This window comes from Tupaia chinensis, unplaced genomic scaffold (genome assembly GCF_000334495.1).
Source record: "Tupaia chinensis unplaced genomic scaffold, TupChi_1.0 Scaffold000037_4, whole genome shotgun sequence".
NCBI classification, from domain to species: domain Eukaryota; kingdom Metazoa; phylum Chordata; class Mammalia; order Scandentia; family Tupaiidae; genus Tupaia; species Tupaia belangeri.
The window spans coordinates 1,012,335-1,024,942 of NW_006159487.1; the positions used below are offsets into that span (position 1 = coordinate 1,012,335).

At 58.2% G+C, this 12,608-nt stretch overlaps 2 protein-coding genes across 8 annotated transcripts; one reads left to right on the top strand and one right to left on the bottom strand.

Annotated features, from left to right (window-relative positions):
* Positions 1-20: 20 nt before the first annotated feature.
* Positions 21-10,062, top strand: HYLS1 (HYLS1 centriolar and ciliogenesis associated). Of its 4 annotated transcripts, none has more exons than XM_006140612.3 (4): positions 21-101; positions 1,280-1,332; positions 5,850-5,961; positions 8,808-10,062. In XM_006140612.3, exons 3-4 carry the CDS (start codon positions 5,948-5,950, stop codon positions 9,730-9,732), a joined length of 939 nt encoding a protein of 312 aa, XP_006140674.1. In that variant the 5' UTR covers positions 21-101; positions 1,280-1,332; positions 5,850-5,947; the 3' UTR covers positions 9,733-10,062. The 4 variants fall into 4 exon arrangements, with proteins under 4 accessions (XP_006140674.1, XP_006140673.1, XP_027628418.1 ...); XM_006140611.3 differs by lacking the exon at positions 21-101 and adding an exon at positions 121-272; XM_027772617.1 differs by lacking the exons at positions 21-101; positions 1,280-1,332 and adding an exon at positions 5,045-5,178.
* Positions 1,248-12,094, bottom strand: PUS3 (pseudouridine synthase 3). Of its 4 annotated transcripts, XM_027772615.1 has the most exons (5): positions 12,062-12,094; positions 11,685-11,840; positions 5,014-5,435; positions 4,363-4,922; positions 2,661-3,529 (listed from the first exon to the last, which is right to left on the bottom strand). In XM_027772615.1, exons 3-5 carry the CDS (start codon positions 5,389-5,391, stop codon positions 3,028-3,030), a joined length of 1,440 nt encoding a protein of 479 aa, XP_027628416.1. In that variant the 5' UTR covers positions 5,392-5,435; positions 11,685-11,840; positions 12,062-12,094; the 3' UTR covers positions 2,661-3,027. The 4 variants fall into 4 exon arrangements, with proteins under 4 accessions (XP_006140672.1, XP_027628416.1, XP_006140667.1 ...); XM_006140610.3 differs by lacking the exons at positions 11,685-11,840; positions 12,062-12,094 and adding an exon at positions 1,248-2,247 and having other exon boundaries at positions 3,184-3,529; positions 5,014-5,526; XM_006140607.2 differs by lacking the exon at positions 11,685-11,840 and having other exon boundaries at positions 2,662-3,529; positions 12,062-12,088.
* Positions 12,095-12,608: the final 514 nt, after the last annotated feature.

The window sequence follows — 12,608 nt, forward strand, 5'->3', positions numbered from 1 at the left end:
GGCCTCGGCCGGAACCAGGGCCTGGCGCGGGCCACGGCGGTGCGAGTCCGGGCTCCGACCCGAGTGGCCCACGGGACGCGCGGCGCCTCTGCGTTTCCGCGGTACCGGTTTACGTCGTTAGTCGTTATTTCTTTGGTGACTGTTTCCCTCCAGCTCTCCTGAGGCACTTCTGATAGCCTCGAGAGGAATCCGGTTTAGGGGTTTCAAACCTGTTCCAGTGTGCCCGGTTTACTGCCATTGCATCTGAGCGCGGCGGCCCCGGTGCCTTTAAGGTGGGAGCTCGGGCTCCGTGCTGGAGGCGGCCAGGTGCTCCGCGGGACTCGGGGAGCGGACCTGGGGATCTGGGCACCTCGTGCCCTGGCTCGCGGCCCCAGGCGCCCTTGTGCTGCTGGGCCGAGTGCCAAAGCTGCGGCCCGCCCGGCTCAGGCTGACACTGAGCTAGCCACCCTGCCTCGAGCCCACCCAGTCCTCCCAGCGGTCACTGGGCAAACCTGGCACATGTCCCTGGGGACCCTGGTCCGCACTGACAGCGCTAGCCCAGGAGCCAGGAAGGGCCGGCAGGGCTTACATCAGAAAGGAAGAGCCCACACCTCCTACCTAATGTGCATTTTCCTATTTGCAAAGTCATTACACGTTCAAGGAAAAAAAGGGGAATGTGAGACATTTAAATGCAAAGGAAGTAACACATACCCTAAAACACAGAAATCACATTTGGCTTTAATGCCAAAAATCCTACCAGCCTACCCACAAAGCACTGCTCACCCACTTCCTGCTGGCATCGGTGCCACCTACCGAGAATTCCTTCCTCTTCATACAGAGAAGCTCAGCCTTCTGAGCCCTCATTCAGTCCCTAGGGGGTCCGACTAAGTGCTGGCTAGTCGGGGATGAGTCTACGGGAACTCCCTGGAACGAGGCCACTAAACCCGCAGCGACCCTGCTAGTTAGTCAGCCCTGAAGGGCTTTACTTCATCCAACCTGACCTTCTGACTCTGGCGTCTACAGAATCCCCTAGCCCATGTCAGGAGCGGGGCGCTTTTTGTCCCTTATATGCTTCAGAGTAAGGAATTGACTGAGTGGTTCGAGTCCTAGACCCAGCAGCTAGAGAAAGCCCCAGACACAAGTGCACACATGGCTCAAATCCCAAGCGGGTGGAGACTGAGGAATGGCCATCCCCTCCCCCAAGGGGTGGATTTCTCACTTTCCCTCTCTCCGGGCTGTGCACCCTATAGCAGAACTAAAATAAATAATAGTTTTTTTAAGAGTCTTTATTCTCTTCTAGGCGTTTAAGAAGAATTGAGATACTAATGCCAATCAACGTACATTGAAGATAAGGTAAGGAATTACAGAGACTAACTTTGGCTTGCGGACGGGTGTAAAAATGGCCAACCACTGTCAGATACCCTGAGAATGAAAGGTTTTACATCCAAAGGATGAAGTGGCCATAGTTCGAGGACCCCCAGGGTGCTGTGATGGGGCCGTGGGTTGGGCCCCGAGAAGCAACGAGAGACAGCAGAAGGCCTGGGCCGAGCCACGGGCAGTCGAAACCTGTTCCTCGGCCGCGTGGCCTCCCTGAGGCTGAGGACAGCCGCCAGGGTCCCGCACTCGTCCTGGCAGTCCCTCCCCTGGCCCAGAGGTCAGGGCGCCCGCACACCTGGGCCGCTGGGTGCATCAGTCACGTCCTACTGGCTGCTGAGGGACAGAGGCAGAAGCAGGACACCGGGGTCTGGGCCATGGTCATGTCAGCTGGAGGATCAGACCTCCGCGCCGTGAACACGGGTGACTGCAAAGGTGAGGCACCGCCGAGCCAGGAGGCCCGAGGTTTACGGGGGGCTTACAGTTTTTGCTGTGACAAAGGACGATGTATTAAGGGGACTTCGGGCTCTTTTGAATACATGTTGGTGTTTATATTTCGAGGGTTCCCTGTCAACTTTACCTTGAGAACGAGCAAGACCCCACCCCAGCCACCCAGCTCTGGGGCGGAGGGGTGAGCCAAGAGGGCCAGGTTTGCTCCGCCAGAGTCCCGCTCCTGCCCCTTGCCCCACTTGTTCCGTCACCCCAGGCCTCCTCCGGGCTGTGCAGCTGCATCTTCTGACTGGACACTTAGAGCCCTGGTTCTTATTTACGTCTTCACTGGCTTCCGTGTGTCCTGCAGGGTTTCCCCTGAAGATCTCCAGTACTGAGAACCATCCTAAAACCCCTAGGCCAGGGCTTGGTGAGTGCGGGGCCAGGAGCGAAGGCGTTTCACATCTGCAAAGGATCGTAAGAGATAACGTGCAAGAGGCCGTGTGTGGCTGACCCACCTGAAAGCTTCTCTACTCCTGCACTGGAAAAGGGTGGCCGGGCTGCACTAGACGGTGCCCCCCGAGAGGGCATGGGCCTCCCACAGTGCAGACTTCTGGGTAGTGGCATGCCCCGTGCTATGCCAGTTTACCTGGGCCTTAACTGACTGAAGTGGGGAGTTAGAATTTTTTAAATTTTGTCTTAAAAGATAAGCCACTCAGGACCAGCAGATAGCTAATGGCTACGTTGCTGGACTCCCTTGTAGCCAGCCACAGTTCAAGTTCTGGACACAGAGGCTTAAAGCTCACATCGGGCATGTGTGCGTGCATGCCCAAGATCCCAAGGGGAGAATGGAGAAGGGATTGCGGCGTGGCCATTCCCCTGGAGGGTGATCTCTCGCTTTCTGTCTTTCTGTGTCTCTCAGGCGAGTAGTGGGCCCTATAGCAAAAAATCTCTCTGAAAAAAACAGAAAACAGAAGATAAGCCACTAGGGTGAAGCTGTGCGAGTTCAGCTTCATAGTGAATGGCCCTTGGAAAAGCAGAGCGCAGCAGAACAGCCAGCCACGGCTTCCCAGGGTGCACGGGCGGTGCCGCCTTCCACCCGTTTGTGTCTCTCTAAGAACTTCTTAAGAGGGCCTCAGTCTTTCTGGAAGCCGGCCCTCTGAGAGGGGTGTGGCCTGCCTCACAGCTGGTTTTTACCCCCCACCCCCATCAGGTTGCTGCTTCCTGCACTGAGGTTTCCCACAGTCACATGACGCCCTCGATCTCTGCGTCAACACAGACCCTCTTGGTTGGCCCCTCCAAAGCAGTGGGTTCTTCCTCTGGGCCCTCAGCACACTTCCTCCGCACTCTTGCTTCTGCCTCACGATGTGAGTGCAGGAGCTCAATGCGTCCCCTACGTACAAAATGCTGGATCCGGGATTCCAATCCTTGGCACTTAGGACGGTCCATGAGAGGCTTATACGTGCGCGTCTTTACCCCCTCCACAAAGGCGCTGGTCTGCTTTACGACAGAGGGCCTGGCATCCTCCCACCCCGTCACGCCGCCCGGCTCTGGTGCTGATGCACAGGGTACCGGCACCGGGTCCAGCCCCTGCAGCAGGCTGTACAGCATGTGGGCTTGGACGGCGTGCTTCGCCCACAGCTGCTGCAGGTGGGTGATGTTGAGCTCCTGAGCCTCGCGGTCGTAGACCCACCTGATGTTTTCAAACGTACAGTCGTACAAGACTAGAGGAAACTCCACAGCCATGCTGAAGAGAGAGAAGAAGACGTAGGGTGTGAGGACACAGGCGCTGCCCAGCATCTAAGCCAGGGTGAGAGGGCCAGTGGGAGGGGCACCCTGCTGAGGACTCTGCATGGAGACCTATGCTCTGTCCCTCCCGCTGAAGCGCTGTTCCAACAACGAAAGCCGGACACCGACCACCAGTGCTGCCGCGGTACCCCAGTGTCCTGGCAGTCTCCTGGAAGGGCTGCGGCTCCACCGCTGCCGGCCACAGAAGGCAGCTGCTCCTGGTACCGTGCTCCTGGCACCTTCGATTTGGTATGAGGCCACGTTTTATAGTCAGGAAAGGATTACTAGCACCTATATGGCCTTGGCCTGTTGTCAGAAGTTATGACTGATCTTTCTGCCATTCCCACCACTTCAGAAGCTGGAAATCAAGGGAAATTTAGTGGTTAAGGCACTAAACTCCACGTGGTCTACCCAGGTTCAAGTACCAGGACCCAGCAACCTGAAACTCAAGCAGGCTGCGTGAGCGTGCATGCCCAAAAATCCCAAGAGGAGAAGGGGCTGTGGCGTAGCCATCCTGCCTGGGTAGTAATTTCACAAGAACCTAACAACAGCTTTACCATAAATTCAGAAACACAGACAGACGTGGGGACAAGGTCCTTCCCACAAGACGGGTACTGGCCACACTCTGCTGGAGGAGCTGGTGGGGGGCGGGGGGGGGCACTCCCTCACTGGGGAGAGATGCCACCGTCTCCATATTCACAGCCTGCTGCAAGTGGGACTGGGACTCAACAGAGGCGGCGCCTGTCGCCTGGTTACTCAGTCGGGCGAGGGGCAAGCTGTGTCCCGAGTTACCTGTACTGAGGCTTCTGGGGATTGCTCTCGATGTCCAGCAGCTCATCGATGACTTCCGGCCTCTCCAGCCCTTGGCCGATCAGAAAGAGGACAGCCATCATACAGCGGACTTGGTGGTACAGGAACGCCTGGCCGGTGACCTGGAACTGGCACAGCTGGAAAGGTGCCTGCTGCGTGTGCTCCCCCGGACTCTGGCCGACCCGCTGTACTTGAGCAGACAGGACGGTCCTCTGAAAGTTAACGACCCCGTTGGCCACGTCCATCTTGCAGAAGTTCCTGAAATCATGTGTGCCAACGTACTTCTGGGCTGCGGAGTTCATGCTTTCGACGTCCAAATCGGCACGAGGGAAGAAGTAGCGGTAGGTCCGCTCCAGGCAGCTGAACCTGGCGCTGAAGCCAGGTTCTACAGGGGCCCAGGCCAGCACGCGGATGTCCGGGGGCAGCACCCTGTTGAGAATGTGGGTGTAGCGGATCTCTTGAGCAGTGTCAGTGCCTTCTACGTGAACGTCCTCTGAACCCCTGCCCCGTGGCAACTGCGAACGAAGGTCCAGAGAGATCACCTGTGGGTTAGAGACCAAGCAACGTCAGCTTTCGCGGGAGCCCAGAGCACCCTGGCCTGGCCTGCTCTCCAGTGGGCTCACGAGCTCTTACCTGTCCGAAGGCGCTAACCCCCCGGTCAGTGCGCCCACACCGGTGGTAGTTGGACGTCTGGCGGCTTTCTACGAGACGGGTCTTGGTGAGCGCCTCAAACAGCTGCTCTTCGACCGTGTTGCTCGTGTTCTCCTGACTAGCGAAGCCCTGGTAGCCCCAGCCCAGGTAGGCTATCCTCAGGGCCACGTGTCTCCGGCCGTGGGCACTGAAGTCAAAGGCGCGCTTCGCTTTCCCCGCTCCTGAAGCGCTTCTGCCGACCGCCGGGTCCTTCTGGTTGCTGGCCCGCTCCTTTCTAAGCCTGCACACCTCCCGCTCCAGTTCTCGTACCCGTTCCAGGAGTTTCTCAGTCTGGCTTCTGTCGCCGTCATTTTCAGCCATGATCTGACCACTCCAGGAACCGGAGTCACGCGGGTCCAGCACCCCTGAAAGACAGCAAAGGGGTACAGGAGGCCCGTGCTGGCCCCTGGGTGACGGCAGTGGCATTACATGCAGTGCTGGGATTTGCCTGGACGCTCCACGAGCACGGACTTGTGCTTTCTCTGCAAACACGGGTTAGTTCAGTGAACACGGACTGACCCATAGGGGAGACTTCTTCCAGGTAGTCAAAATCTGGGGACACTGTAGACTTCTTTATTCTTTGTAACTGATGTGAGTGAGGGCTGACATTATTGGCATCTTTGCCTAAACATTTCCCTTTGACTTCTCATTCTGTTCGTTTACTTTGTAAATCATTAGCCTGCTTTCTGTGGGCTGCTTATGCCTGCTCCGAGTTCCAGCGCTAGTGTTCAGATGAGGCGCTCGTGTGCACTGCCACCTAATACTCAGCTGTCTTTCAGGTGGTGCACCAGAAGGTGGGCTGCCTGAAGACACGAGCCACGATTGCATTCCCACTGGAAGTAGAGCTGGACGCAAGACTTGCCCCTCAGCAGTTGTGATGGCGGAAATAAGGTAGCTAAGTGTATGCGGCACCCCGGCGTAAGCCAGTTACTGCACGGAATGCTATGAGCGTTCTGTACCCGACAGTCACCGACAGCTGGGTGTGGCAGCACTGCTGCAGCACAGCTCTGACACCGGACAGTCCTAGCAGGGGGCTGATGGCCATCTTAGTCACAGGCCGTCCTCCCCGGCTAAGCTGTTTATGTCTAGGTAGCTCACTTAGGTTTTTGCCCTCGAGTTTCTGTAGCTGATTAAAAGTTTAAATACAGGGCTGACCTGTGCCCTAGCGGGTAAGAGAGCTGCAGCTCACGAGCCCACGTGCAGTTTGAATCCTGTCCCTGGTGGCTTGAAAACACCCTGGGCACGACCCCAAATCCTGGCAAGACGGAGAAATGAAGGAGGACACGATCGTGCCCCAGGGAGGGGTGCTTTCTCCCCCTCTGCCTCTCCCTCTCTCTAGCAAGCGCACACGCCCTTTAGCAATGGGAAAAAAAATGTAAAAAACAAAACTGTAAAAGCACTGGAAGAAAACACAATACCTTTATCATTTTTCTTTTCTTTCTTTCTTTTTTTTTTTTTTTTTTTTGAGAGGTTTTTGCTATAGGGCGCATGCACTCACCAGAAAGACAGACAGACAGAGAGACAGAAAGTGAGAAATCACCCCCCCAGGGGGATGGCCATGCCACAGTTCCTTCTCCTTGGGATCTTGGGCACACATGCATACGCACCTGGCATGAGTTTAAGCCACCTGGTCTGGGACTCAAGCCGCGGTCGACTACATGGGAGTCCAGCGACATAGCCATTATGCATTTGCTGGTCCCAACTTGTGCCAGCAAAAATCGATTCACAGAGTAAACAAACTGGAAAGAAACAGACTGATGGAAAGGCCCTCTCCCTCCGTATAAGTTCCTCACAAACATAAGAAAGCACTTCTAACGAGAGGGTCTGGAACGGAAAACCCAACCGTCTGAAAGGCAAATAGGAAGACCACGCAGTTCACACCAAAACAGAAATGCTGAGAAGTTAGCAGTGTATGCGTACAGTGTGCGTATTGTGGCAATATTCATACGTTAAAAGCGTTCAGCTTACTCAGCCTCGGTAAATGTGAAATGCTGAGAAGTTAGCAGTGTATGCGTACAGTGTGCGTATTGTGGCAATATTCATACGTTAAAAGCGTTCAGCTTACTCAGCCTCGGTAAATGTGAAATGCTGAGAAGTTAGCAGTGTATGCGTACAGTGTGCGTACTGTGGCAGTATTCATACGTTAAGAGCGTTCAGCTTACTCAGCCTCGGTAAATGTGAAATGCTGAGAAGTTAGCAGTGTATGCGTACAGTGCGCGTACTGTGGCAGTAAAGTTAACAGTGTATGCGTACAGTGTGCGTACTGTGGCAGTATTCATACGTTAAGAGCGTTCAGCTTACTCAGCCTCGGTAAATGTGAAAGTATGTGACAAGGGTGTCTCACAGAACTGCCTGCCACGGTGGGGAGCTGGCCAGTGTGCCACCCGGCAGAGGGGGTGCGGAAACAGGCTGTTCACGCACCACTGATCAGTCTTCTAGCGCGTAGGCATTTGGACAAGAGATGTCAAAATTGAACACACGTGGGGCCAGCAGGTGGTGTGGTGGTTGGGATGCTAGACTCCCACGTGGCCAACCACGGTTCAAGTCCTCAACCTGGTGAGCATATGTGCCCCACAGCCAATCTGAAAATAATAGGGTTCAGCATGTGGTGTAGTAGTTAAAGCGTTGCACTCCCACATGGCTGACCGTGGTTGGAGTCCTGGACCCGGAGGTCTGAAACATCCTGGGCACATGTGCCCAAAATTCCAGGAGGAGGAGGGTCTGTGGTGTGGCCACCCACTCTGGGGGTGATTTCTCTCTCTGTCTCTGGTGAGCAGCACATACCCTATAGCAAAAATCTCTCACCAAAAAAACATTCTTTGAAAAAACCTAAATGACATCAGCACGGGTCTGGCTGCATAAATCTGCTACATCCACCGGCGGGGAGCCGGAGGAGCTGCCAGCGTGTGCACTGTGCTGGCCACCCTGACTCCTGCACTGCTGTGCTACAGGAACGTATCTGCATGGCTGTGGACGACTTCCGGGAAGATGGAAAAATGGCCTTTGAGAGTGGAAGTTCTTAGGGAAGGGAAATTCTTGTCTATGCGGATGTCTAGAAGGAAAAGTGGCAGGGCGCAGGATGGCGGGCGTCGACGCCTGTCGTAGCGCCGTAGCGCCAGCTGGGGAACCAGTGCTGGGGTCCGGTGAGGTGACTCACCGCCACGGCTCTGGGACCTACAGATCTGACCACAGGGAGGGTGTGCACATGCATGCAGGTGTCACGTGGCGGTGTGAGGCCCAGTATTGCCTGGCCGAGGGAGCGACACCAAGTCACTCAGGTTACCAAGGGCTCAGTCTGCAGTGGGCTGCCTCAGCAAGCTCTCCGACTTCTGTGCTCCGGGTCAGGGGGGTAGGGAGGAGCACATCCCCAGCTGCGAGCAGTACGGGAGCTTAGTAGAGCGTGGAGCACAGCCAGGGGCCACGCGGTCTCCGAGAACCGGCTCTGCGGTGTGCGCTGAGCGGTGTGCCCCCCATGTGGGCAGACACTTTTCTTAGGCCAGCATCTCGCCGTCCTGCCAGAACCCACCGCCGGGGGCAAGACGGAAGTGAGAGTGAGCGGGCAGGAATGGAGGGCCATGGCTTCCTAGAGCTGTCTCCGCGCCTCCTGAGCTGCGCTGGTGCTGCTGCGCATGTCTCATGGCGGCCGACCTTGTGACGGCTCAGCTGGTCGTTGTCCTCTGCTGCTGGGACGTAGAGACACAGACTGTCAGAAAACTGACCCGTCTGATCTCTTACAGAAGGTCCTACAGTGCAGGGGAAGCAGTGGAGGAGCTCATGGGAGCTGACGGGCAGCAGTGGGCCAGTATGGACCCAGAAGAACGAATGTTGGCAGCTACGACAGCTCTGACCCGTATCTGTGCAGGGCAGGGTGAGGGCGACGCCAGGAGAGAAGGCCTGTCCCTGCAGTATGACCCCTACAGCAAAGCCTCTGTCACCCCTGGGAAGCGCCCCGCTGGCCCCGGGCCTCTGCAGTACCCGCAGGTGGAAAGCCATGCCACTTTGGAGACAGCCCTGGGGGCTTCCCAAAGACTCCGGAAGCCTGTGATGAAGAGGAAGGTACTGCGGAGGAGGCCGGACGGGGAAGTGCTGGTGACCGACGAGTCCCTTATCAGTGAGTCCGACTCGGGTACGGAGAGTGACCTGGATCTCTGGGACTTAAGACAAAGGCTGATGGGGCTGCAGTTCCAGGACAGGGAGTCCCCCCTCCATGCGGCACAGAGGGTCAATCTGCCCTACAACTGCCCAGGCCTTTCTCAGGACCAGCTTCTCTGCTACCTCGGAAGAGAGGCGACGGGCCCTCCCGCTTACGAGCAAGATCTGATCGTTGCCAGCAAGCCCAAGTCCTTCATCCTCCCAAGACTGGCCCAGGTCAGCAGGATCCTGGGCAAGGTCGACCGTGTGGCCCGCTACTTTGAGTATAAGCGGGACTGGGATGCCATGCGGTTTCCTGGTGAAGATCACAGGAAGGAGCTGCGCTGGGGCATCCGGGAGCAGATGCTCTGTCGAGCAGAGCCCCCGCCCAGGCCGCAGCATGTGTACGTCCCAAACACGTACCTGGTGCCCACCGAGAAGAAGCGCTCTGCCCTCCGCTGGGGCGTCCGCTGTGACCTGGCCAACGGTGCCATGCCCAGGAAGCCTCCCTTCCCACTTTCTCCGTCTTAGGTCTTTCTTACCTCCTGTCCTCTCACCTCCTGGCTGTCCCTTGGAATAACCTGGTTCTTTATCTCTCCTTTGAAGTAAAAACGGATGGAAAGGCAGTGGGGGCCTCAGGGAGTAAGGACCCCCACCGCCGGTCTGTTCACGCAGCCTGGGTGGCATCACACCCCACTACTTCCAGGTCACCATTCCCGACCCAGCAAGTGTGGGGAGATCACGCCAGAGGAGACCAGGCCTTCCCTGCTGCGTGAGTTAGCAAGGGTCGCTCCTGCTCTGCCTGTGTGCACAGCTGTGTCTATGTGTGTTTAGAGTCATTAAAGTCTTAGAAATATGTAAGTTTGAGCCTCATTTTTACTAAATCCTTCCCGAAGATGACCCTGGACCCCACTCTGATCCTGCTGGCCCCCCCACAGCTGCTTAGCACCGCCATTAGCATGCGCGCAGCAGCACCGATGCTCTGCCCTGCAGGCGTGTGCTGGGCCCAGGCCCGCGATGCTCCGGGGCACCCCGCACTGACGGGCTGGCTCCCATGGGGGTGCCTTCTCACTTTCTCCTTCCCCTGTGAGCGCACACACCGTCTAGCAAACGGATAATTTAAAACATCATAAATCGTTTATTTCTGGGATTCTCCATTTAACATTTTTGGACTAAGGGTGTGTGGCACCATAGAAGGCTGGGCCACCACCAGAGGGAAGCGGGCGTAACTGTCCCAGTGAGACACGCAGCCAACAGCACTCGTGGCCGGAGACGGACAGCACGAACAGTCTGCGTGGAGAGCTGACCAACAACCGAGCCCTGACTGCAGCTGTCTGCGGAACCGTGGCCCCACAGCACTACGGCTCCACGGTGAGGCACTGACCGGGAAGGTCAGCAGTGGTGGCGCCAGCTGGCGATACGGTGCTTATGGCGCTGGGCTCCCGCGTGGCCAACTGCAGTTCCGGTCCTGGACCTGGTGACTTGAAAGTCACACCAGACGTGTGTGTGAATGCCCCAAATCCAGGAAGAGAATGGAGAAGGGACTGCAGTGTGGCCATCCCCCTGGGGTGATTTCTTACTTCCCCTCTGACTGCTTCTCTCTCTCCGGGAGTACATATGTCCTACAGCCAAAAAAAAAAAAAAAAAAAAACCCATCAGTGGCTCAAAGAGCCACGTGGGACATATCCGCTGCTAATAAGCAAAACCACGCTCAGGAGAGCGGAGCACTGACCCGCAGCCAAGACATGGTACAGCCTAGGCAGCCCTTAACAGCAAATGCACACACAGGCACCTGTCCCGCAGCTGGGAGAATGGATGCCTTCCACTCGAGGGGAACCGAGGGCCTGGAGGACGGGTGGAGAGGTTGGGAGGTAAGCCAGAAAGAGGAGCTGCTCCGTGCCAGCTGGTGCGGGCAGGGCTGGGTGGGCAAGCAGAGCTGACTCACCGCGCACGGTTTCCCAGTAGCAGAAGGTGTGGGTTTGGATGCTCCCAAGGCAAGGCGGTGGCACAGGGTGGAGATGCCTCCACGGGCTGCCCAGGCAGAGGGCAGTCAGTCCTGTGCCCCAAGTCTGGGAGCGCGGAGTTAGGAGTTGGAGAAAGTGGGGGGGAAGGAAGGGTGAGAGGGCGGCTGCGGGGTGGTGGGGCCCAGCCGGAACCGGGTGGAGGCTGGACGGCCTCCCTGGGCTCCACCTGAGACTTGGGACCTTCGGAGCCCACAGGGCAGGGACCTGAGCTACTTCAGGACACCCTGGTCAGGAGTGAAGTGACCAGGCTGGCAGGTTTGCAGGGAGTTCTAAACACGGTGAACCTGGCACGATGCTAGACAAGGACAGACACCGACCCGGGGTCCCATTTACATAGAGGCCAAAGCCAGGAGATCTAGTTTGAGGTCAGGCCAGCCTCTGCGCCTGCTAGGAGGACGTGCCTGAGAGGGGACACGAGGGAGCCCCAGGGCACCCGTGATGTTTCCTGATAGGACTGACCTCTTGGCCGTGCTGGCAAACCCCACGGGGCTGGGCGCCGGGCGTGTGTGCGTGCTGGCCTGCACTTACAAGTGAGCGCTATGAAGAGCAGGAGTCGGAAGGTCGCAAGTGACGCCGGAATATTAGTTGTTGGGGATCACGGGAACTAACGGGACACTAAAAACGAGCGAATGCGGGTAAACGGGATAGCGCGACCTTCAGACCCTGCCACGGGGCAGGCGTCTGACCGCCGGCGCGCGGTACTCGTCACGAGCGCGGCGGCCACGTGCACCTGCACCTCGGCACATCAGCGTCCAGAGCGGGCCGAGCTCAGGCCCCCGCACCGAGGAACCCGGCCGCACGCAGACCCGCGCCCCGGCCTGGGAGGGCCGACTCACCGCAGCGCACGTGGCGGCCGACGGCGCGGGGCGAGTTGTAGTTCGGGGCGCGGGGCCGGGCGGCCCAGCCTCGCCTTACCGGATGGGGGCTCGGCCCGTGGTGGTCGCGAACCGGGGCCGAGAGGCTCTGGGGCCGGCTGCCCTTACGCGGCGCCGCAGGAGGAAGGCCTGGCCTGGCCGACCGCCTGGGGCTGGCGAGAGGTGCCGTGGAGAGGCGCGGCCGTGTGCGATTCGCCCCGCACGAAGGTGAACCGGGCGGGCACAGCCCGAGGCCGGCAGCGGCACTGTCGCTTCAGCACCCTGGAGAGCTCGCGGAGCCCGAGGTCCGGTCGGGAAGGGCGGGAAGAGCGCGCCCCGTGCAGCCAGCCGGCAGTGCTGGTCCCCCGGGCCGCGGGCGAGCCGAGCCCCGAGGAGCAGGGGGCAGGGCGCGGACCGGCCGCCTGCCCCGCACGAGTGTTCGCCCCGCGTTTTCCACTTCCCCACGTGAATGCGGGACCTCCCCTGCAGGGACAGCTATGGGTCGCAGTGGCCGGGCCGGGGGAGCACG